Below are 21,498 nucleotides of genomic sequence, written 5' to 3' on the forward strand. Positions count from 1 at the left end.
TATTGCTTCAGTTCCTTCTTAGTTTCCCTCAGTTCTTATTAGCTGCTGTTTGGATTGGGGTGTTGGTGCTCTGCTGTCTTTGTCATGTGTGTGTATGTTTACTGCCTGTCTATTATTGATTAAATACAATCAACCCACTGTAGTTTATTTTCAAACACTTCTAAAATACCAGTACATTAAAATATACAGTAAATGCAATTTTAAGGTATGGGTGGTTTTTTAGAACTGTTTAAAAATAAACTGCAGTGGGTTATATTCTGAGAGCATGAGAAGAAATATCGCAAGAGCAGATGACCTCTGTGCTGAGGGTTTCTGTGCCTGCCAAAATTTCTGTTCTGTCACAGTTGGGGTGCCTCTTAGGGCTGCAGAGTTAAGGGGAGATTGGTGAAAATTGCCCCCTCCCTTCTTGCTGGACCAGAAGTTCCTTCTATTTACAGAAGAGAAACTTGAAACCACTTTGTATTGGCCTTGTAGAGCATGTTCATATCGGCCTCAGTGGTGTGAGGATGGGGGGGCAATCCTTTGAAATATGACTTTTGTTTTATTTTCATAATATTAAGAGCCTCCAAGCTGAATGCTCTAGGTCAGGGGTCTCTAAACCTCAGCCCAGGGGCCAGATGCGGCCCGAGCCTCTGTCTGGCCCATGGCCAGCCTCTTGTCTCCTGAAAGCCTCTGGCCCACTCGACTGAACATGATCAGAGCTGTGCTCTGTTTGCATCTGGAAGGTGTTTTGAAAGCCGGAGAGGCTGAGTGAATGAGCCCAGTCATTCATTTATTCATTCATCTAAGTTCCATCTCTAATTTATTTATTTAAATTTTATATTTAAATTTTTTTCCGGCCCTCAGCATTGTGCCAGATATTTCATGCAGCCCTCTGGCCAAAAAGTTTGGAGACCCCTGCTCTAGGTCAAGGATTCTTAACTGGGAGTATTCATACCCTTGGGGGTTTGGGAATCAAATGTTGGGGCTATGAAACTCAATCTCTGAACAATTCAAAAAATAGTTGGATTAGATTTACTATAACAATTATTGGTACAGATTGAGGAGCTCTGTTCTTAGCTATCAATATGTTAAACCAAGCTATTGACCTCCTTTGAAGTCATACTGGTACCTAATCGGACTGGTGGTGGTGGTGGTTATTTTGACAGTCTGGTGAAGGAGATATTGAGCATATTGGGGGTCCGTAATCACAAAAGAGTTTTAAGAACCCCTGCTCAAGGGCTAGACCAGGGGTGTCAAACATAAGGCCTGGGGGCCGGATGCAGCCCGCAGAAGCTTTTTATATGGCCCTCAGGCTTTCAGTTGCTGTGTAGTGCTGAGGTGTTACTGCTGAAAGGGCAGCCCATGTGAAAATTGGGCTCTCCCATATCTTGAAATATGATCTAGATTTGTATATTTTCTCTTTTGTCATTTGCAGCTAATGAGTTCCTAGGTGAGAAAAAAGTGTTTATTTTTGGTTATGACCTGTTTAATGACATCACTTCTTGCCTAATGACATCATTCCAGCCCCCAGCAGGCATCATGAATGCTATGTGGCCCTCTGTTTGAAATGAGTTTGACACCCCTGGATTAGGCTGTTTATTTCTTTTTTACAAAGACAATTTTGTGAACTTGCTCTGAGTGCACAAAGTTTATTGTAAAGTCCCCAAGTAATGTTCCTATTTTTTACTTTACGCTTATAAGAACATGCAGTGTTCATCCACTTTCTAGACAAATTTTGCCTTTAATAAAGAACAGTGCAGGTTCAGACTTACGTTTATCAGTCCAAGACAAATAGATTTCTTCAAGTTTAACATTGCAGTGCTCAGATGGATGATAAAAGAAGCTACACTTTTATTTTAGTCAATTTTTCAGAAAATATTAAATGTGAATGCTTTACAGCTACATTTTAGATTGTAAGCTCTCAGTACAAAATCCAGCACTGGCTTCATAATCAAAGGGGATAAATCTCTAGCTTGTAATGTTTTAGATTTGGATTTGATCCAACAGTTCTCTGAAATAATGCTGGATGTTTACTGATTTAATTTTCACAATTTGCCATTCCATTGACTGTCCTGACTTCTGTCACAATCTCTTTTCATTGACGCTTTCCTGGAACAGCATGTTCCAAACCTTGCCCTGGTACAAGGAATGTGTTGCCATTTCTAAAATGAATACTGAAAGATCGCTTTACGGTGTGCTCATCCCTCCGCTCTTGGGAGGTGATGAAGTGAGGACAAGATGAAGATGTCAGGGGAGCCGAAAAATAGGCTGGTTGAATGTGGGGGTGAAGGCCCCGGTATCATTTACAGCTACTAAAATGGAAGTTGTTTTCTAAATTTAATATCCTGATGTCTCTTTTCCCTTCCTTCCTTCAAGGCTTGTATAGATGAAAATCTGGACATGGTGAAATTCTTGGTCGAATATGGAGCCAATGTAAATCAGCAAGATAACGAGGGCTGGACCCCGCTTCATGCAGTTGCATCTTGTGGCTATCTGAACATAGCAGAGTGAGTGAGTTTCAGGATAACCTAGATATTGGAAATAAGGCATGGCGTATCTCTTCTTCAGAGGGGTGTCTGAATAATTGGTACCATTTGCTAGTTAAAATGTTGTACATGATCAAACTTCTAAGCAAATTGTAACTGCAGTGACTGAAAGGTCTACATATTTCCTTGGTATGGATAAATAAACCTGATAAAATGGTAGCTAGCTGCGCTGAAGCTAATTGTAGAGCTCCTTTTAATCTTTATTCCTAAACTCTCTATACTGTTGATAGTGATAAAGGAACCCTGTCTCTATTATTTGTGTTTTCATTTGGAATTAAACACAAATCTTAAAACTACAATGCTCTGCACATTTACCTGGGAGTAAGCTCCCTTGAACACAGTGGGACCAGAATAAATTTGCATAGGATTGTACTGTAGGTCCATTTGGTTCAGGAATAAAGGGTTTAATATATATAGAACCCCCTAAGGATTAGTATTTCTTCCATTTGATATTGTAATTACACTTAATAGAGCTTATGTATCGCATGCGAGTCCTGAAATTATCTCTGTAGTACTCAATTCTATCCAGCTTTCTGCACTGATGCAGATATGCCAATGGGGCATGTGCTGCATCCTGTGGTGGGAGGGGACAGTCATGGAGCCTCCTCAAGGCAAGAGAACTTTTGTTTCCTTACATTGGGGTTGCACTGCAGTTGCATTGGCACTGGAAAATTGGATAGGATTGGGCCCTTCATCTAAAAGCCCCCCAGTGCTACCCTTTTGGTTTTTTTAAACATTTAATCCTATTTTTCTCCCTTCAAGGCAGGGATCTTCAGACTGGGGCACCACAGTGCCCCAGCCTGTGGGCCCTGGCCTCTGCCCCCTTAAGGGGTAGGGGAAGTGAGGAGACAGGGAGGAGGCAACAGCATGACCCCCAGGATTGCACTGCTCAGGGGGACTGCAAGGGCTTGGGTGCACTTATCTGAGCCTCCTGCAGCCTCCCAGGGGTGCGGGCAACCCTGTGTGACCTTCTGCAGGGCTCCCTGCAGCTTCAAAAGTGAAAGTGGAGCAATCGTGCTCCACTTCTGGTTTTGCTGAAATAGAGCACCATCACTCCACTTTCACTTCTGAAGCTGCGAGGAGCCCTGCAGAAGGTCACACAGGGCTCCCTGCACCCCTGGGAGGCTGCAGGAGGCTTGGGTAAGTGCACCTAAGCCCCTGCAGCCCCCCTGAGAGGCACGATCCTAGGGATCGCCCCGCTGCCTCCCCCTGTCCCCACAAGAATTTAGAGTGGTTCTCAAACTCCCGGAGAGTTTGAAAACCACTGCTTTAAGGACTCAAAGCAGCTTACAATATAATAACAACTAGTTGATATAAACAAATCATAAAAATATAATTGGAGTAATTAAAACAATTAAGTTGTGGGCAGTGGCAAGGCTTCCTTTCGCATGTCTGTATTAGTTCTTCCAATTTCAAACACTAATGATGAGGGCAGACTGCTACTGATGTCTCTTTGGAAGCAAAGCTATTGGAATGAAGAATGTGGAATTCGTTGGAAAGAAATATTCACTTTTGAACTTTATTTAAATCATCTATACCCTGCTTCCCCCACACTGGGTGCATGAATATGGAACTGTGGGCTCATTAACTAAAGTTCCTGAGATTTTTGTTCTCATCTCCGCCTTGCATTGAGATACAGTTAGATGAGCATTCCACTTGCCATGGAGATCTAGTCAGAAATTCAACAGAAGGTAAGGCAGAATAAGTGAAATCAGAATTGGAAATGCTGTGCACTGTGTGCTTCTGACTGAGCTACATTTCTGAAAGCAAAACCTTGTCTCTCCAACGTGACACTTTCTTTTAAGGCAATCTTTAAGTCTTTAGTCTCAGACTTGTGCGGTTTTTTCCACCTCTGGTGTTAAATGGTCAGGAATGCAAGCTTCAGTGATTTGCGGAATAAGGAGATAAATTGCATCAAGCTAAATTGGGGGGGGATTAGTAATGGGAGACTTGGGACTTACCAGGATGGCTCTCTGGATGGCGATGTGTAAAAGAAAAAACATAAAGCAAAACTTTGTTCTTCAGATGTGCAGACAGATTGTTTTCTAAAATAAAATTTTTAAATTTCTAATAAAAATGGAAAAAATAATCCGTTTTAAATCTGATTGTTTTAAAAAACAAACAATCGTGAAATAATCAACGCTTATACAGCTGCTAAGTTACTTAATGATGTTGTAATTATCTGAGTAAAATAGCATTAGCAGCTATTTGTTTGCACCACCTCAAGGAGATAGCTGCCGGTAACTGCACAGATTCACTGATGGAAGACTATGGTACTAGACTGTAATAACAAAGTTAAAAGGTGTACCCTTCTTATGAAATTTGGTCTCATGGCTCTACTTCATGTAGGTACTTAATAAATCATGGGGCCAATGTAGCTGCTGTGAACAGTGAAGGTGAAGTCCCATCTGATCTTGCAGAGGAAGCAGCCATGAAGGATCTGCTCCTGGAACAAGTAAAGAAACAAGGTAAGCCTCCTATGTACCTTTTGTGGCTGTAGCTTTATTATATCTTTCAAAATGGTAATTTCTGCTTCCTATATTTTGTAGCAGAATAGCAATGCTTGGCATAACTTAGTTCATGCATTTCTAAAGTGTTAATTTGGGTTGCACTTTTTTGAGTTTACTTAAGGCTGATGCTTTTTTTGAAGGATGCCTTCAGTGGTGCTGGACTTAGACCTGGAAGATCCAGGTTCAATTCCCCATCCAGCCATGAAGTTGCTTCAACCTTGCTTCACAGGGTTGTCATGAGGACAAAAAAAGGAGGGAAGGAACCCTGTGCATCATCCTGAGCTCATTGGAGGAAGAGTGGTGTAAAAAAAAAAGTCTGAAAAACTAAATATATATGGAAGCATGATTACCGTCTAATTTCTTTCCCCTGCTGCCAGTTGTCAAAATCTGTCAGCAGAGCATCTCTTTATACCTGCATAATCTCTTGTGCGTCTGCATGATCTATATAGAATAGCAAATTTTGGGGGCGGAGTAAACACTCAGTGAAGTAGCAGGGAACCTTGGAGAGCGCCCGGGGGGAGGGGAACTGCTGTGTTTTTCTAGTGCCTCAACAATGAGGTACTCTTCGTTGCCAAGAAGAAGGAATGAAGGCTGAGAACTTGAATGGGGGTCTCTTGAAACAGCAATTTCAGAGATTTTTTTTCCCATTTGCTCTGTGCTGAATCACATTGTATCCCGGACGCCATCTTCGGAGATTATTTGGATAACTGAGGACTCCCCCCCCCATGGCCTAGATACAACAACATGACAGTGAAAAAAGCTTTAAATTGTGAGTAACCAGCTCATTAGAAGGCTATAAAAAGAACTGCAATCAAGAGGTTGGAAGGAGGAAAAGGTAACTTTAAGATTATTTACATTGGCTGGTAGCCACCCAGAGGGGAAATGAGCGAATCTGGATTTAAAGAAACCCTTGCTGGATTATTTTAAGGAAGAAAAAAGAGGGAACTTTCAGAGAGCATGTTTCAAGAAGAGCAAGAATTTTGGGATTAAATCCAAAAAGAACAGAATGAAGAAAAAGAGAAGAAAAGAGAAGGGTTAAGAAATTTGAGAGTTAAGAAGAAAAGGTGGAAGGAGCAAGAAGGAAAACCCCAATAAGACAGAGAACAAAGAAAGTACTAAGACAGAAAGTAAAAATGGCTGAACAAGTAGAATTTTTTTCCTTTTGTAGATATCAATGGACTGAATTCTTTTTAGAAATGAAGAGTATTCCATTAATTATATTAAAATAGATGTAAATAAAAACTTGGAACACAAATATTGCAAAAATTAAAGTGGTATTAAGATAACTAAAAGGGTTATTCTTTAAAAAAGAAATTATATAAAATATTTTATAGATGGTATTTAATTCCAGAGAAAATAGTAAAAATGTACCCTGGGTCATCAAACAAATGTTGGATAAGTAAAGAATTGAGGGAATTTTTTCATATATGAGGTGGATATGCAAAAAAGCAAAGCAATATTGGAAAATGATATATAAACTGTTACAAGAGATATTGAAGTGTGTATTACCATTTAAACTGGAAACATTCCTCTTAAATGCGACATCAGTAATTAAGTCAGATAAGGAATATTTTATTCTAAATATTAGTTTAGTGGCAAGAAGAGCATATAAGTAAAAATTTGAAGCCTTTTTATGATTGGATAGATAACTTTAGATTAAAAATATTGATTGTTTAGTTAAATTATTAATCAGTAGATTAACAAATATGATAATTTTTGTATTGATAAATAACTTTGTTTATAGACATTATCTATTTTTTTTTTTTTTGGACTAATGTATGTTGTAATTGATGGCCAATACTTTCATGTGTAACCTGTGTAGTCCCAGCCCTAAGTCTAACCGATTTTCCTTACCTGTATCTGTAATAAATAAATAAATAAATAAACTCCGTTTAAAAAAAAAACAACAACAACCAATAGCAAATTTTAGGTTCTGTTCATAATAGGTAGTGGTTCTAGTATGTCCATACAGAAAAACTGCAGGTATAGTGCCAAAAAGTAACTTTTGTGAACAGGCAGTCAGATTCTGTGAAAAGAGAAGACAGTGTTAATGTCAGAGCAAAACCTACTTAAGCTTCTTTCTTAATACAAGTTATGTGGATCATGTATAAGTAGAGGTGTCCTTAAATGTTTTTATTGCAATTTTGTTTTTTCCCCAAAGAAAGTGCAAAAAGCAGTGTTATGTATCTTTATTCCAAGGGCACATGTATAAATTACAATTTTTAAACATGTACTAGGTATTTGATATAGGTGGTATAGTGTTAGCAGACACAGCCACAGTCACTTAGGCCTTTGAATGGCTTTATTTTTTTGCAGATTTTGGGTTTGTTTTTTTACAAAAATGAGAAGTACAGAAAGTAGCATGTGTTCTTAGTTTATCATCACCAAAAAAAATCGCACCTCTGTGTATAAAGGGTGCTGTTGTGTGGCTGTTGAGTTTCACCAGCAAAATTAATTCTGTGGAAATGGCTGGTCCTTAGGTACGTATCTAGAGATTTTTGACAATTTGGTGATTGGCAACTTTCTATCTGGACCTGTGAACGTCTGCTTAGATACCACATAGGGAGTTGCTGCAGAAACTGCAGTCCTTTCCGAACATGTTACTGTGTTGCCTTGGCAACTAAACCAATTTAATTCCATTTACTTGGCTACAAAGCTTAGGTGGTATTGTAGGAGTCTGAATGCTGAAATTAATTCAGGGTTATCTTTAGAGAGCTTGTCCTCCCACAATAGTTGGGAGGTGCATCTGCAGCACAAATGAAGTCTTCTATTTTCTGTACTGTCTTTTGCAAACTTTGTTGATAATGCCACAGAGTTTAAGAACACTGTATGGGGAAAGTAGAAATTCTGCTTGGTTCAGTTCCAGACATCTCTAACGTTTTGTGAAGTTGCTTTATGCTTCTGATAAAATGAGCCTCAAACTTGTATGCTTGTCTGACTTTCTTCTCCCCCCAAGCAATATCAGTCTTAAGGAAACTGTCACCTATAATAATTATAAAAATGTAGTGGATTCTGGGCAAGTAACAATCACTAATTCATGAAGTACACACTTGCAAAAGTGTATAATGATTCAGCATATATTCAGTGCAGGCAGGGCCAGCTTAAGAGCTGCGGGTCTAATGCAAAACATTTTTGTGGGGCCACCCCCTCCCCCCACAGGCCCCCTAATTCACCAGAACCAGCAGCAGGGGTGAGCCCAGGGCTGATGGCACCCTGCAGAGCATGGCACTTGGAAGCAGCAGGAGTGGTGACATAACTACTTCAAGGGGGGTGATTTCTGGACCCAGTGGCATGTGGGAGGGCCATTCAACAGCAACATTTTGCTTGCTATGCTTTCCTCACAATGCCTCGGTATGGAAGATTCTATGCCACAGTGTTGGCTACAGAGCAAGGTGCAAGCTGCAAGTGCTGCACTCGCTGCCCCAGCGTGGGGCCCCACCAAGCACAGAGTCCAATTTTGCTAAATTGGTCGCATCATGCAGTGGCTCTGGGACCGGATGGGACCCATGTATGTTGCATTCTTTGCAAGTGCTCACTTGGTTCAGACAGTGACTCTTCTGCTGGCTTGGCATGGTGCTGCTTGGCAGTGATCTCTGATTCAGACACGTGCAATGATCTGCCAGCCAAGTGCTGGGCTCCCTTAGGAGCAGGGCCCAATTTGGTTAAATTGACCTAGAGCTGACCCTGAGTGCAGGTTAGTTCAAGACCACTTCACCAGCCTTAATGAAGAAGAGTAAACATGGCTTCTGCATCACCAACTTCTGGGACTTCTTGTAGAATATCAGCACAAATATGTAGAGGAAATAATCTGATAGACATTAAATATTTGGGCTTGCAAAAAACTTTTGTTAAAACTCCTCTCCAAATGCTCTTAATAAACTTACAGCCCAATCCTGAGCTGCCCAGGGCTGCCACCGGATCCTACGCCTCCCAGGCTACTACGGGAGGCGCCTCGGGAGAAGGGGACTTTTGTCCCCTTCTCCCAGGTAAGGTAAGCAGCCCTGTAATGAGACTACTCACTTTACCGTAAGGTAAAGGCACTTGTGTAGTGTGCAGAGACCTACACGAGCACCTTGGATCCTGCGGAGTGGAGCTCCCCGGCATGCCTCCAACCTGTCCCTCGGCACTCCGCCCCCTGCCGGCCTCCCTCCTCCCCGGAACGCCTCTTCTCCGCCCCGCCCCTGCCTACTGTGCCGTGGCTTGGTGGTCCGGGAGAATGCTGAGCCATGGAAGCTGGGCGACCGCCCTGTGCTAGCCCAGCACGAGCCAGCGCTGCGCTATCACGGGCAGGAGCCCGACAGGTGAGACTCGCAAACGTGCCTTGTGGCATGTTTGTGACAGTGCTCGGCGGCATGGAGCTGTGCCACTGAGCACAGGATTGGGCTCTTAGTTGTTACAAGAAAATAACTATGGCTCTGAAATGGATCAGTAATTGCTCAGTCAGGAAGCAGAGGATAGAAATAACACTTCTATTATTATTATTATTATTACCAAAAGTACCCCTTTTCAACAAAGGAGTGCACAAAGCAGTTAGAAAAATAAATGGTCATATCTCAGTACAGCTTGCTGTCTGAAAAGATGCAGAAGAAATACTTGAAGGCTGCCACTAGGAGAGACACGGAACTACGATGAATAGGGACAGTTACTTTCCCCCAACTAAATATAAGATTTTACTTTACATAAAACACAAGGCCACAACTTAAAAAACATGTTGTTTAACAGTCTTGCTTAACTGAAGAACTGAATGTGCAGGCAAGTGGCCTGCACACTAGATGATGACTAAAAGGAAGCAGGAACTCCTGCTTCCTATTAGTCTCTGTATTGTACAGATTGGATACCTGCACGTTTGGCTCTTCAGTTAAACAAGACTGTTAAACAAGGAGCACCCACGTTGCAGGTGCTTTTACAGTAAAGCAAAGGTAATATGGTGGGGCTGGGCAAACCTCTTGCCATACAGCTGTACCTCTATATACATGGGGGTGCCCTGGAACATAACATGTCACCTGTACTGCCTTTTCTTTCAGAGCAGAAACAGCTTATCACTACCCAGGGTGGTTCAAAAGAATTAAAACAAAATTTTTCTGGAGAAGAGAGACTAAAAATCTATATTATATAAAGCCAGAATTCTCTGCTTATTGTGGCATTGTATTACTGTTTTAGTTACTCAAGCTGCCCTTAAAGTTGCATCCATTTCCCCATGTCCATGTGCTATTCTACTTTGTTTTTTTTACGCATCTTGTCTGTAAATCTAGGGGTGGATCTTGATCAGGCAAGAAAAGCAGAAGAGCAGCAAATGCTGCAGGATGCGCGGCAATGGCTGAACAGGAAGAAAGTTGAAGATAGAAAGCAACCTCGAACTGGTGCCACTGCTCTTCATGTAGCTGCAGCTAAAGGCTACTCTGAAGTCATGAGGTACTGATTGTTTTTTTGTTTGCAGTGTGGAACTTGGTCATCTTGTCTGGCCTATAACAGTGTTGTGGAGGAAGAATTATAGTGGTCCTGAAGGCTTCTGGTGAATATTTCAAGGACTGAAGTTCAAGTGACTGAACGCATATGTTAGAATATAGTCTGGCACTGGAATTTATCTTGTCATTAGGCAAATCTGCATTGCCAGGTACATGATGTTGAGGAACTTCTATATGGCTGAAAAAAAAATTAAACTGGAAGCTCTCTCACACTGTCCCACTGTGTAAGGCAGTAGTAGTGCTACTGTTGGAGTAGTAGGACTGATCTTGCAACGCTCTGGGGTTGGTCCTTTAATGATAGACTGAAGCCATTTCTTAATATTTATTATCATGCTTGACTTGTAAATGAAGGCCTCCAGGTTTACCTGAAAGTTGGTGTTGGCACTTTGTCAGCTTTGTCACTTGTCAGTTGGCACTTTGTCAGCTGAAATTTCTTTTTGTGACCTAGGACAGTGTTATTCAAACTGTGCGGCACGGCTCTTTAAGGTGGCGCCGGGAACTCAAAAGGGAGGCGCTGGATGTCCTCTCGCAGCGATACAATCACACCCCTGGGAAGAATATGAGCCCGTCTTCTGCCCATCTATGTGTCTCTGTCAGCTCTCCCTCAGTTGCAAGAGTGGCTGCTGCCACCCTGCCCTTTTCTCCCTCCATTCCGAGGCTGCCGCCTTCTGTGTTTGCTGCATGTTGTTTCCAAAGCTCTTGGACTGCAACCCCCATCTGGCAAGTACTGAGCATGCTCAGCTTGCAGTCCTTAACCCTCGCTGATCCTTGTCTGGTTGGTTCCTAATTCCCAGCCTGGGATCGCTTCTCATCAAAGTGAACTCTCTCTTTTCAACCCCCTCCCACTTCCACTCCCCCCTTTCCTTCCCAAACGTTCCTGCTTTCCACCCCCTCTCCAAATAAAACGCTTCCTATTTTACCAGTCACCAGGGGTCTTAAAGTTGTTTCCATGCAGTTGGCAAAGGGGGGGGGGGGAAGAGAAGCACACACTTTACTTGGCCAGGAGCAGAAAAAGGGTACTGTTTTTAAAGTGATTTATTAATCTTGTTGTTTGACTGAAGAGGAAAGGCTGTATTTTTAAAGTGATGAATCTTGCTATTTGAAGGGAATACTTATCAGCCATTGATGAAGTGATTGCCAGCCCAATCCTATCCACACTTTCCTGGGAGTAAGCCCCATTAACTCTAATGGGACTTACTTCTGAGTATACATGCATAGGCTTGAGCTGTGCATCTCCTAGTATAGGAGACAAATCAGCTTCCTAACCAAACCCTCATTGGCTCTGATATATTTTCATGGTCTATTTTTCCCCACCAGCTGCTGGAAAAATTTAATTTCATTAAATTAATAAAGGGCTCAATCCTATCCAAGGAGAATGGGAGAAATGACTAGTTGGATTGAGGTCCAAGGGGTGGGTGGGTGTGTGTGTGTGTGTGTGTGTGTGTAATGTTGGTCAGACTGGTTGTTCACAAAGTTCATTTGATAAAACAATTCTATTGGTATGCTTACAAAGTTTAAAAAAAAGAGTCCTCCTGGACCAGACAAAATCTACCTACTCAGCAACCTGTCTCCAACAGTGATCAGCAGCTGATCATTTATAAAGCATGTATATTGCTGTGTATTAATATGTTTTTAAGATCTGCATTTAATTAATTATATGATTAATATAATTAATATTAATATAGTTAATATATATTTAATATTATATTATAGTAAACATAATATTATAATATTATATTTAATATAGTTAATATTTCTGGCCACTTCCTGTTTAATGTCACTTCCCGCCCTCAGGAACATGATGGGGAGTCATGGCCAACAGCCACAGGGATCAAGGGAGCCCCTGGCCGGAAAAGTTTGAGTGCCACTGACCTAGGCAATAAGCTATAAACTACCAAAAACTGGCTAATAGTGCTGGGATAATGTGCAGCTGTTCAGTTTTTTCATTTTGCAAGGGTCTGATCTGAGAAATGTTTCAACCATAGTAATTGTAGGGTAGGCCTGTAATTATAGAGGCTTAGCTGCTACATCAACATTGACTTTATGCGTACAATTATGAGAAGTGTGCCTACTTTCAGTCTGAAGAAAATTATCAATGCATGGTTGCTCCTGTATCCATGGGTGTTCTGTTCCAGAACCCCCACAGACACCTGAATCCACACCCAGGCTTCCTCTATAATGCCTTTTTAAAGGCATAAAAATGTCGCTTCTGATTTTGCTGAAAAATCAAATGTGACTTTTTCATTCTGATCGCCATTCTGAGCCCTAGAGAGGCCATAGGCAGACATATATGGCCTATTTGGGGCTCAGAATAGCCTCCAGAGGTGGTGCAGAGGTGCAGCAGATCCCCAATCTGCAGATAAGCAAAACCACAGATAATGGGATCCGTAGATATGGGAAAACCCTGTATACTGGATTGTAACATTTCTTTAAATTGTAGTGTGTCTGTATTGTGCTTCTAAGACACTCACTCCAGCCAGAAAATTGTTCTTCTAGGGCTGAAAGTATAGAAAACATCAGTATTTGAAATTTCTTGAACATTATTCTCTTTTTAGGGCTCTTCCTTGGCAAGCAGAGTATTACGAGCTGACATTTCTTTTTCAATAATCTACTTGTTTGCATTGCCCTAGCTTTTCATTGTATTGCTACTTGTGTCCATAGATATTTCACTTTTCCACTTGTTTGGCTTCTTTTGGCAAGAATAGTAATTTGTTTTAGGCTTGTATTTACTTGCTACAAAGTCTAGGTGGTATTGTAGGAGTCTGAATGCTGAAATTAATTCAGGGTTACCCTGTATAGTATCCTGCATCTTGATGGGCTTCATCCATTGTTGAGGGACATTAGTATTAAGTAATACTAGAATTTGCTGCTCTGTGCTACCTTCTAAAAAGCTTCTGCAGTTACCTGTAAAGATACTAATGTTTATAGCTAGACCTTAAGTATATAAAGCTATGTTAAAAGCAGGGGCTGCTCTTCTCATGTGAAGTACAAACCTGTGTAATTTTGTGCAATTTATTTTTATGTCCTTGTTCACTAATTTTTTTCCTTCAAAATCTGTCTTAAAAGTCTGCTAAACATCACACCCCAGTTCTTTTTTGGTGTGGTTTCCAGTATCCAAGAGTTAGTAAACAACATGGGTACAAAAGCCATAGGTGTGTCATCACCTTGGTTGGAGAGCAGTAGGGAAACAGCCTTAAGAGTACAGCAGGATATATCCAGCCCTTCTCTTTTTGGTAATGTTGTATAGGATTAAACCCTTCCCTTGAATGCAGCATTTTGTATTGTGTTGGGGGAAAGAATAAATGGATGCCCTTGTTGTGCTGTAACAATTGGTTGCAGATTAAATGAGGGGAATATTTGAAAAACTAAACAATACACAGGTGATAATTCTAGTTTCCTGTTAAAGGGGGATTAGCTTGGTAGGTCTCAGAAGATCTTGGTCTTAATTCTTGGTCAAAACTATCTCAACTTGTAAGCTGGAATGCTTGAAACTCTGTAGACCTGCAGTCAAAGTGCCAAAGTAGACACATTATAAGGTAGTTTTAAGTGTTTTAGTCTCATGGTGTGCATGTTGGTAATGATTTGTCTGCTCAAAATGTAATGCACTGAAGAAATGCTATTGCTGCATCATTTGCTTTTTGTCCCTATTGTCTGCTTTTACCCTCTGAAAACAGTTCCTTAGAAAACTCTGTGCTTTATGCTGACCCAGTATCTTTTCATTCCTAATATTTATCAGGGTTTGGTCGTGGTTGCTTGCTCTAAACTTATTTGAGCTTTCTTCTTCACCACACAAGTCACTGCCACAGGATAAACCACTGCACACTGTTCACAGTGGCTGTCAGGCTGCATGACTGAACTGCTGCTATTTCTACTCACTTGTTTTTCTTAGGCTCTTGATCCAAGCTGGGTTTAATGTGAATGTACAGGACAATGATGGCTGGACTCCACTCCATGCTGCTGCACACTGGGGAGTGAAAGAAGCTTGCTCTATCTTGGCTGAAGCACTCTGTGACATGGACATCAGGAACAAGCTGGTTAGTGAATCTTAGAGCAGTAATTTAATACAATAATTCCCAGGAGCGAGGACAACTTTATCATAGAAAATGTGGCTATGCTCCTTGGCAAGCCAAACCTGCTCTTCAATTGCACACACATAGCTTTTGCCGGTTGCTTGACTTGAACTAATAGTTGACCAGGTTGCCTTATGCATATCAGCCGAAATGTGTTTTGAAACAAGTGGTGTCAAAAATTTGGATTTTGTGACCCTTCCTGTTTTTGCCGATCATAATCCTTGAGGCTCATTCTAATATGTTTCATTTTTGACCAGTGGGGAAAGATCTTTCAGGAAGCATCCATTTGCTGTATGCCCAGAAACAACTAACATGCTTGGAGCTTCCAAACTGCCAAGTATGATGCAGCATTCCTATGCTGCATCATACTTGGCAGTTTGGAAGCTCTAAGCATTTTAGTTGTTTCTGGGCATGCAGCAAATGGATGCTTCCTGAAAAATTCTAAACTTGAATATGGACATCCCACTTTACCCCCATAATATAAGCCCTTCACCATCCTTCAACTGCTTATCATTACGAAGCTTTCATCTGACTTGATCAGAATTGTAGTTGCCATCCTGCTGGTGTGGCTGCTATCACACTGCTCACTTTCATCTGCATAAGACATCTGTAGTTGCAGCCTCTTCTAATAACTGACAGAGGTGACTCCCAAGGTGGAGAAGAACTAGGTTCCATTGAAGATCAGGTTACTCCCCCAGATATTGCATTCTGCAAATGTTCTGTGTACTTCCGGCGTGGATAAAAGAGGGTAGGCTGTCTGGAGTTAGTCTGGTGTTTCTTTTCAGTGTTCACAAAAGGGATCAGCAGTGGAAACTTCTGTAGTTTTGTTTGGTCCAGTACTGAATTTTTAACATGTGAGCAGCATGTGGTTGCACAGTCTTCTGTAAGGAGAGAGGTCTGATTGTAATGCTGAGGAATGGGGATAGGGCTTAGTTTTCTGCAGACTTATGGGAAGGCATCTGGTAAACTATGACAGTTCAGGATGGATGGATGTTATGGTGTTACTTTGGTTAGTGGACAAAATGGCGATTTATAAAGACACCTTAACAGTACTTATTCATTAGTTGAGTCATTGAGAGTACTGGGATACATCTGGACATTTACTATTGTTGGTGGCATTTTGGGAGAGCTATGCCTTGGGTGGCATTATAGGAGCTATGCCTATCTCCATGTAGTGCATCTCTAGCAAGTGATTGGGGAAGCTTCACTTCTTGAATTTGTTGCAGTGTATCCCTCCCTGGCCAAGTGGTGATGTGGCAGATCAAGGCAAAGTAGGGCTGTGCTGAGTCTAATTTGTAAAGCCAGTATTATATATGGGCTGTAGTCTTAATGGCTTTCAGTTAACCATGGATACCAGAGTCACCTCTTAGAAAGATAGAGGAACATTTTTTAAAAAATCTTGTTTTGCCAAGATTTTTTAAACTTTCCCCTATCTTTTTAAAGAGATCCCCATCATCCATGGTTTCAGGAATCCATGGGGGAGTCTGGAACAGAATCCCAGTGGATACTGAGGCAAACCTGAACTTTAGCTGTATATAAGCCAAGAGCTATAGTAGTTCAAGCATGGCCCTGTATCCTTGGGGGTTCTGTTGCGAAACTGCGGTTAAGTGAAATCACAGATATGGGTAAATGCCTTCCCCCCACCCTCCAGAGCTGAGGGGAGCTTTGCTCCCTTCACCTCCAGAGAGTCCTCTGAGCCCAGCAGAGGCCACAGACATCTGTCCACGGCTTCTGCCAGGCTCATACTGAGCCCTAGAGCTAAAAAAAGTCACTTCTGGTTTCTCTCCCCTTGTCTCCAGAGAGGGCGCATGTGGGGGGATTGCAGACCCAATCTGTAGATATGGCCCCCCTTGTATTTTGTTTTCGCAGATCAAAGCTGTCTGGGAGAAACTGAGTGTTGGATGGCTCCATCAAAGAGAGAGCTCCTATAGGAGAGCCCCCTGCTCAACATTTAACAATCCTCTTTCTTATTTTTTACATTTAGGAACCTTGGCTTCTTGTGAAGTGACTAGTCTCTCAGCAGGTTCCGATGTGCTTTCTTAATTTAATTTGTCTTGGCTGTGGCTCAGTAGATGTGCTTGTGACATTGGTTGTCATTTTCATATCACAAATGGTGGAAGTAATTTAGTGGAGGCTTCTTCTGGCCCCCTGCCATTGACATTCGGGCTAAGGGCCTATCGGAGGCTGCACACTTGCCTCCCAGCTTGAACTCCATGGCAAGGGGAATATCATTCTGCCCCCCCCCCCACCATCAGTAAGACAATGGAACTGCTGCAGGGAGTTCCCCTCCCTGTCCCTGCCTGAGAATAACTCTGTTCCAGCTGATCTTGCTGTAGTGTTTCTATCACTGCACATTAAATCATGACTCAGTCATTTGAAGATACTGTTTTGAACGGCCATAGTTAAAAGATCAGAAATGGATCCCAGGATCATCTACACCTCTCAATTCCGTGTGCAGGTATTCTTATGCCCATCTCTCAAAGGACTTAGCCATGGTCAAGGATTTCATCTGTTCCAGGCTTAACTATGATTAATGCTAATCAGAATTTAAAACAGGTGTACAAACCTGATTAAGAGGAAAGCTGTTAATGCAAAGCACAGTTGAGAGATCTGAAGTGTTACATTTGTTTGACTCAATCTAAGTGCAAAACAGCTTTGATACCACTACTCTAAACAAATTATGTTCCAGATCTAGTACAGTGCATTCTGAGATGTATCTCTGTGTGACAAATCCCTTGCTACATGCCATTCATTAGACCAGAGTTTCCTAGATAGAACATTGCAATTCTCTAAGTCCGGATGTCATGACATGTTTCTGGGGGTGTCACTGGATGCATGCTGGCTGACTTGCTCATGCACCTTCCCTGGACCCTTTACATGATTTTGAGGCCTTTTTGCCAGTGTGACCTGGAAGTAAGTGATGCTGACATCATCACCACTTTTTGGTTCAAAATTCAATGGGGGTGTTTTTGGCTGGGTAGGTTTGGGAAGTGCTGCATTGATTGGACTATTGTAAGACTACTGTTGAAAAAAATTAACCCTCTGCTCAATCATCCTAAGTAATTTTCAGCAGGTCTTCACCTTGCCATTCTTGGACAAGATTATTGAATGATTACTTGATCCTTTTCAAACTGGACTTAGGCCTGGGTTCAGGACTGTAATTGTTTTGGTTATGTCTGTTAGCCGCTTTTGCTGAGAACTGGTCAGAGTGAGTGAGACCCTACTGATTTTCCTGTGCCCCTTGGTGGCTTTTGATTCCATTGGCTATAATATCCTTCTCTTTCACCTGGCAGAGATGGGTTTCAGGGGGCAGTGCTATAGAGGTTCCAGTCTTACCTGTCAGGTGGTTTTTAGAAGATGAGAATAGGTGACTGCTGCTTGACCCTTTTGCTGGCTTATGGGGTCCTGCAAGGTTCCCTGTACTATTTTGTGTTATGAAACCCATGGGCATGTATATGTATATGAAACCCATGGGCAAGGTTTATTTGGGAATTTGGAATACAGTGTCATCAGCATGTTGATAACATGACTTTCTCCTTTCCATCTGGTACAAGGGAAACTGTAGATGTTCTGAATGGACAGGATGTGGGTTAGTGAACTGAAATTTAATGCAGGGGAGGCAGAGCTGGTGTTGGTCAGTAGGAAAACTAATTAGGTTTTGTTGCATGGCCTGGATGGCGTTGGACTTCCTAAAGATTAGACATGGCTTTGGGGGTGCTATTGGAGCCATCCCAGGCTACTACTGTGGCTAGGAGCAGGGTTGTCTACCTTCCTCTGGTATGCCAGCTGTGCCTTTTCCTGAAGGCAGATCTGGTCATGTCCTAGTTAATACTGGTCTTGGGCTACTTCAATACACTCTCCATGGGCTACCCTTGAAAATGACCTGGAATTTCAAATGGTATGAAAATGCAGCAGCCAAGTTTGTTTTATGGTGGCCTCTTGGTCTGACTGTGTTATGCCTGTTTATGACTGTTACATCAATTTAACTGAGAGCCATGTATCTCTGAGCCTGTCAGTATGCTTGTTATGACTTTAATGTTCAATGTGGTTTCGGGTATGGATAACTGAAGGACTGTTGTGAACCTGTCTGTTCCCTGCATTCAGCTTGTGAAGTCTTGTTTTGCATCCCATCGCTAGCCGAAGTATAACTAGTGGGGGATGTAAGACTGGGTCTTCTCAGGGGTGGGACCAAAGCTGTGGAACTCCCTTCCCATGAAGGACTACTTGGTTTAATTGCAACTTGTGTTTAAATGGGCAGTAAAAACCCTTTTATTTCAGTTAGCATTTCACAGGTAGTTGTGTTTTGGTAGCTCTTCACTCATGTGTGCCACCTTTCTTGTGATAGGTTGGTTTTTGATTATTTTGTTTAATATTAGTCTTAAATTATGTTAGTTGCCTTAGTATTTCCTCTGGGAATAGCAGGTGCAGGATAAAAATATTTTAATACAGACATACCCCTGTACCTGCAAGGATTTCTTTCTGGAGCCCCCCCACGGTAAGTAAAATTATGGATGATATTATTAACAGTATTTATATTCCGCTTTTCAACGAAAAGATAACAAAGCGGTTTACAGAGAAAATCAAACTAATGGCTCCCTGTCCCAAAAGGGCTCGCAATGATGCAGAAGAACACCAGCAGACAACCACTAGAAGAGACACTGCTGGGGTGAAGAAGGCCAGTTACGCTCCCTATGCTAAATAAAAGAGGAGCACCCACTTGAAAAAGTGCCTCTTATCCAGTTCTTACCCTCCCCCCCACCCTCTGGTGAGTCCTCTGAGCTTGGCAGAGGCAGCGGATGTCTGTCTGCAGCCTCTGCTGGGCTCAGAGTGAGCCTGACTGCATAAAAACAGCTACTTCAGGTTTCGTGGAACAAACACTACTTCTCCGGAGGGGTTCACGTGGGGAAGGTTCCACTCCCCAGATCTGTGGATATGAAATCCATGGATATGGGGCCCCCTGAAAATAAGTGGTTGTATAACCAAGCATTCACCAACATTACTTGGAAACCAAATAAATGCATGGGAAAACAATTTTTCAGGAAAATCCCAAGATTACTTTTAAGGCTCAGCTGTATGCCAGAACATTTGTTTTCTACTTGTAAAGAATTCTCCTTTCATACTAATGAAACATCATTCTGTATTGTGCTTCTGTTTTCTAATTGCACATGCTATCAGGGTCAGACTCCGTTTGATGTGGCTGACGAGGGCTTGGTTGAACATTTAGAGATGCTGCAGAAGAAGCAAACTGTGGTAAGTTCCTGCCCTCGTTTGACACCTTGTTTACTTTACCACTTGGTGCAATGAAACTACCAGTCTCCTGATGATTGATTACAGTGTATTAAGTTAACTATCTCTCAATTAAAAGTACTGAAATGACAGTGTAGACTCATTAGTGTTTTCTAGTGGCTCCATAACAGCAGAAGCTAAACTGTAGTAGAATTTGGCAAGTTCCAGACACTGATTTTCTACCCTTACTGTCCTGAAGCAGTAAATACTGTTTATGATGAAATGCTGTGCTTTGCACTTGGTAGTAGTGCAAAGTAGTTGAGAGTAAATAAAATGTATGTGTGGTTAAATTTTAAGTATTTTGTTTGAATCAATTTTTAAGTGTGAATGTGCTGTTGTGTACGTAGGAAGATGTAGGGGAAGTAAATGGAAAAATTTTTTTTAAAAACTATTCGCAGTTGAGAATATTGCTTTGAGACTATATTTCTTTTCTGCAAAGCAGCCTGGTTTGCTGTTTCTTACCTTAATGCTGCCTATTGATATGACAAGGACAAGGACAGAAGTTGAAGCACCAAGCTTTTTTCTTTAGATCAGCAGTCTGCACAATGAAACCTTCCTCCCCATCCTGAGCAGCACTTGCTGTTCCACTGCTCTGCCACTTTGTTCTTCACCCATGTGGGCATAGGGACATGCTGAGCAATCGCATCTATAATCCAGACATCCTGGTGCAAAGCTTGCTGGGATGTTGGCCATAGACGCAACTGCCCAGAGCATTCCTAATATCCACGTGGGTGAAGGACAGAGCAGCGGAACTGTAAGTGCTGCTCACAGAGGGAAGGAATTTCAGTGAATGCTGGATCAGTCCCAGGGTCTGATATGCCCTGCTCAAGACTAACAGTTCTAGCATCATGTGACAATCTTGTCTCCTGCCATTCTTGTGATGGAGGCAAACATAATTAATTTGTCCACATTTTCTATTCATGCTGTTCCTTGATAGGAGCATATCTACCTCATGTTTCTAAAATCCCAGAATGAAGAGTTGTGAAGCTGAGCTATGGACAGTGGTTTGCAGCAGAAGCAGACAATGCTCTGCAATAAGGGGAAGTGTCTTGCAGTACAATCCTAGGCATGTCTACTCTGAAGTAAGTCCTTCCGAGTTCAGTGGGACTTGCTCCCAGGAAAGTACACTGGACCCTTGGTATCGTCAGGTGATGGGTTAAACAATCTCCTGCATATGCTCAAATCTGCAGGAGGGCCAGGGTTTGGTGCTTCCAAAACTTACTTGGAGGCAGTGGCATAGATAAGGGGGTACAGGGGTTAGTCTTGCTGGGCAATAAGGTTTAGGGGAGCAACAAACTGAGCTTGACACTAGTGGCCAAAATTGTGAAATTCTTGATATGTATGAATAATACCATCATGTTATAAATCACTGGAAAGGTAATTTCATGCAGAATGCAATGAAGCAAAACACTTTAGAATATCTATGTTCTGTATTATGGACAATTAACCAGAAAACGAAAACACAGCTGCCTTAAGGAACAAAAAGATTTCTTTAACTCAAAACTGACCTGTGAGAAGGATTGTTGTGAGAGCTAATGAGATGTTATAATACTGCATGGGACCAATGAGGTGTTAATATGAATCAGCTCTCATTTCCATGTATTGTAATACAACTATTCCTGCTAACAGGTGAAGAGAC

General features: G+C 41.8%; 1 protein-coding gene across 8 annotated transcripts in view; it reads left to right on the plus strand.

Annotated features, from left to right (window-relative positions):
* PPP1R12B (protein phosphatase 1 regulatory subunit 12B) overlaps window positions 1–21,498 on the plus strand; it is a 141,048-nt gene that overhangs the window by 17,647 nt on the left and 101,903 nt on the right. For all 8 annotated transcript variants that reach the window (XM_066625934.1, XM_066625935.1, XM_066625938.1 and 5 more), the window contains exons 2-6: window positions 2,359–2,489; window positions 4,878–4,996; window positions 10,291–10,450; window positions 14,393–14,537; window positions 19,749–19,823. In XM_066625934.1, the coding sequence (XP_066482031.1) occupies window positions 2,359–2,489; window positions 4,878–4,996; window positions 10,291–10,450; window positions 14,393–14,537; window positions 19,749–19,823 (630 nt within the window). The remainder of the gene's footprint in view (window positions 1–2,358; window positions 2,490–4,877; window positions 4,997–10,290; window positions 10,451–14,392; window positions 14,538–19,748; window positions 19,824–21,498) is intronic.

The sequence above is a fragment of the Tiliqua scincoides genome, chromosome 4 (assembly GCF_035046505.1).
Source record: "Tiliqua scincoides isolate rTilSci1 chromosome 4, rTilSci1.hap2, whole genome shotgun sequence".
Lineage (NCBI taxonomy): Eukaryota > Metazoa > Chordata > Lepidosauria > Squamata > Scincidae > Tiliqua > Tiliqua scincoides.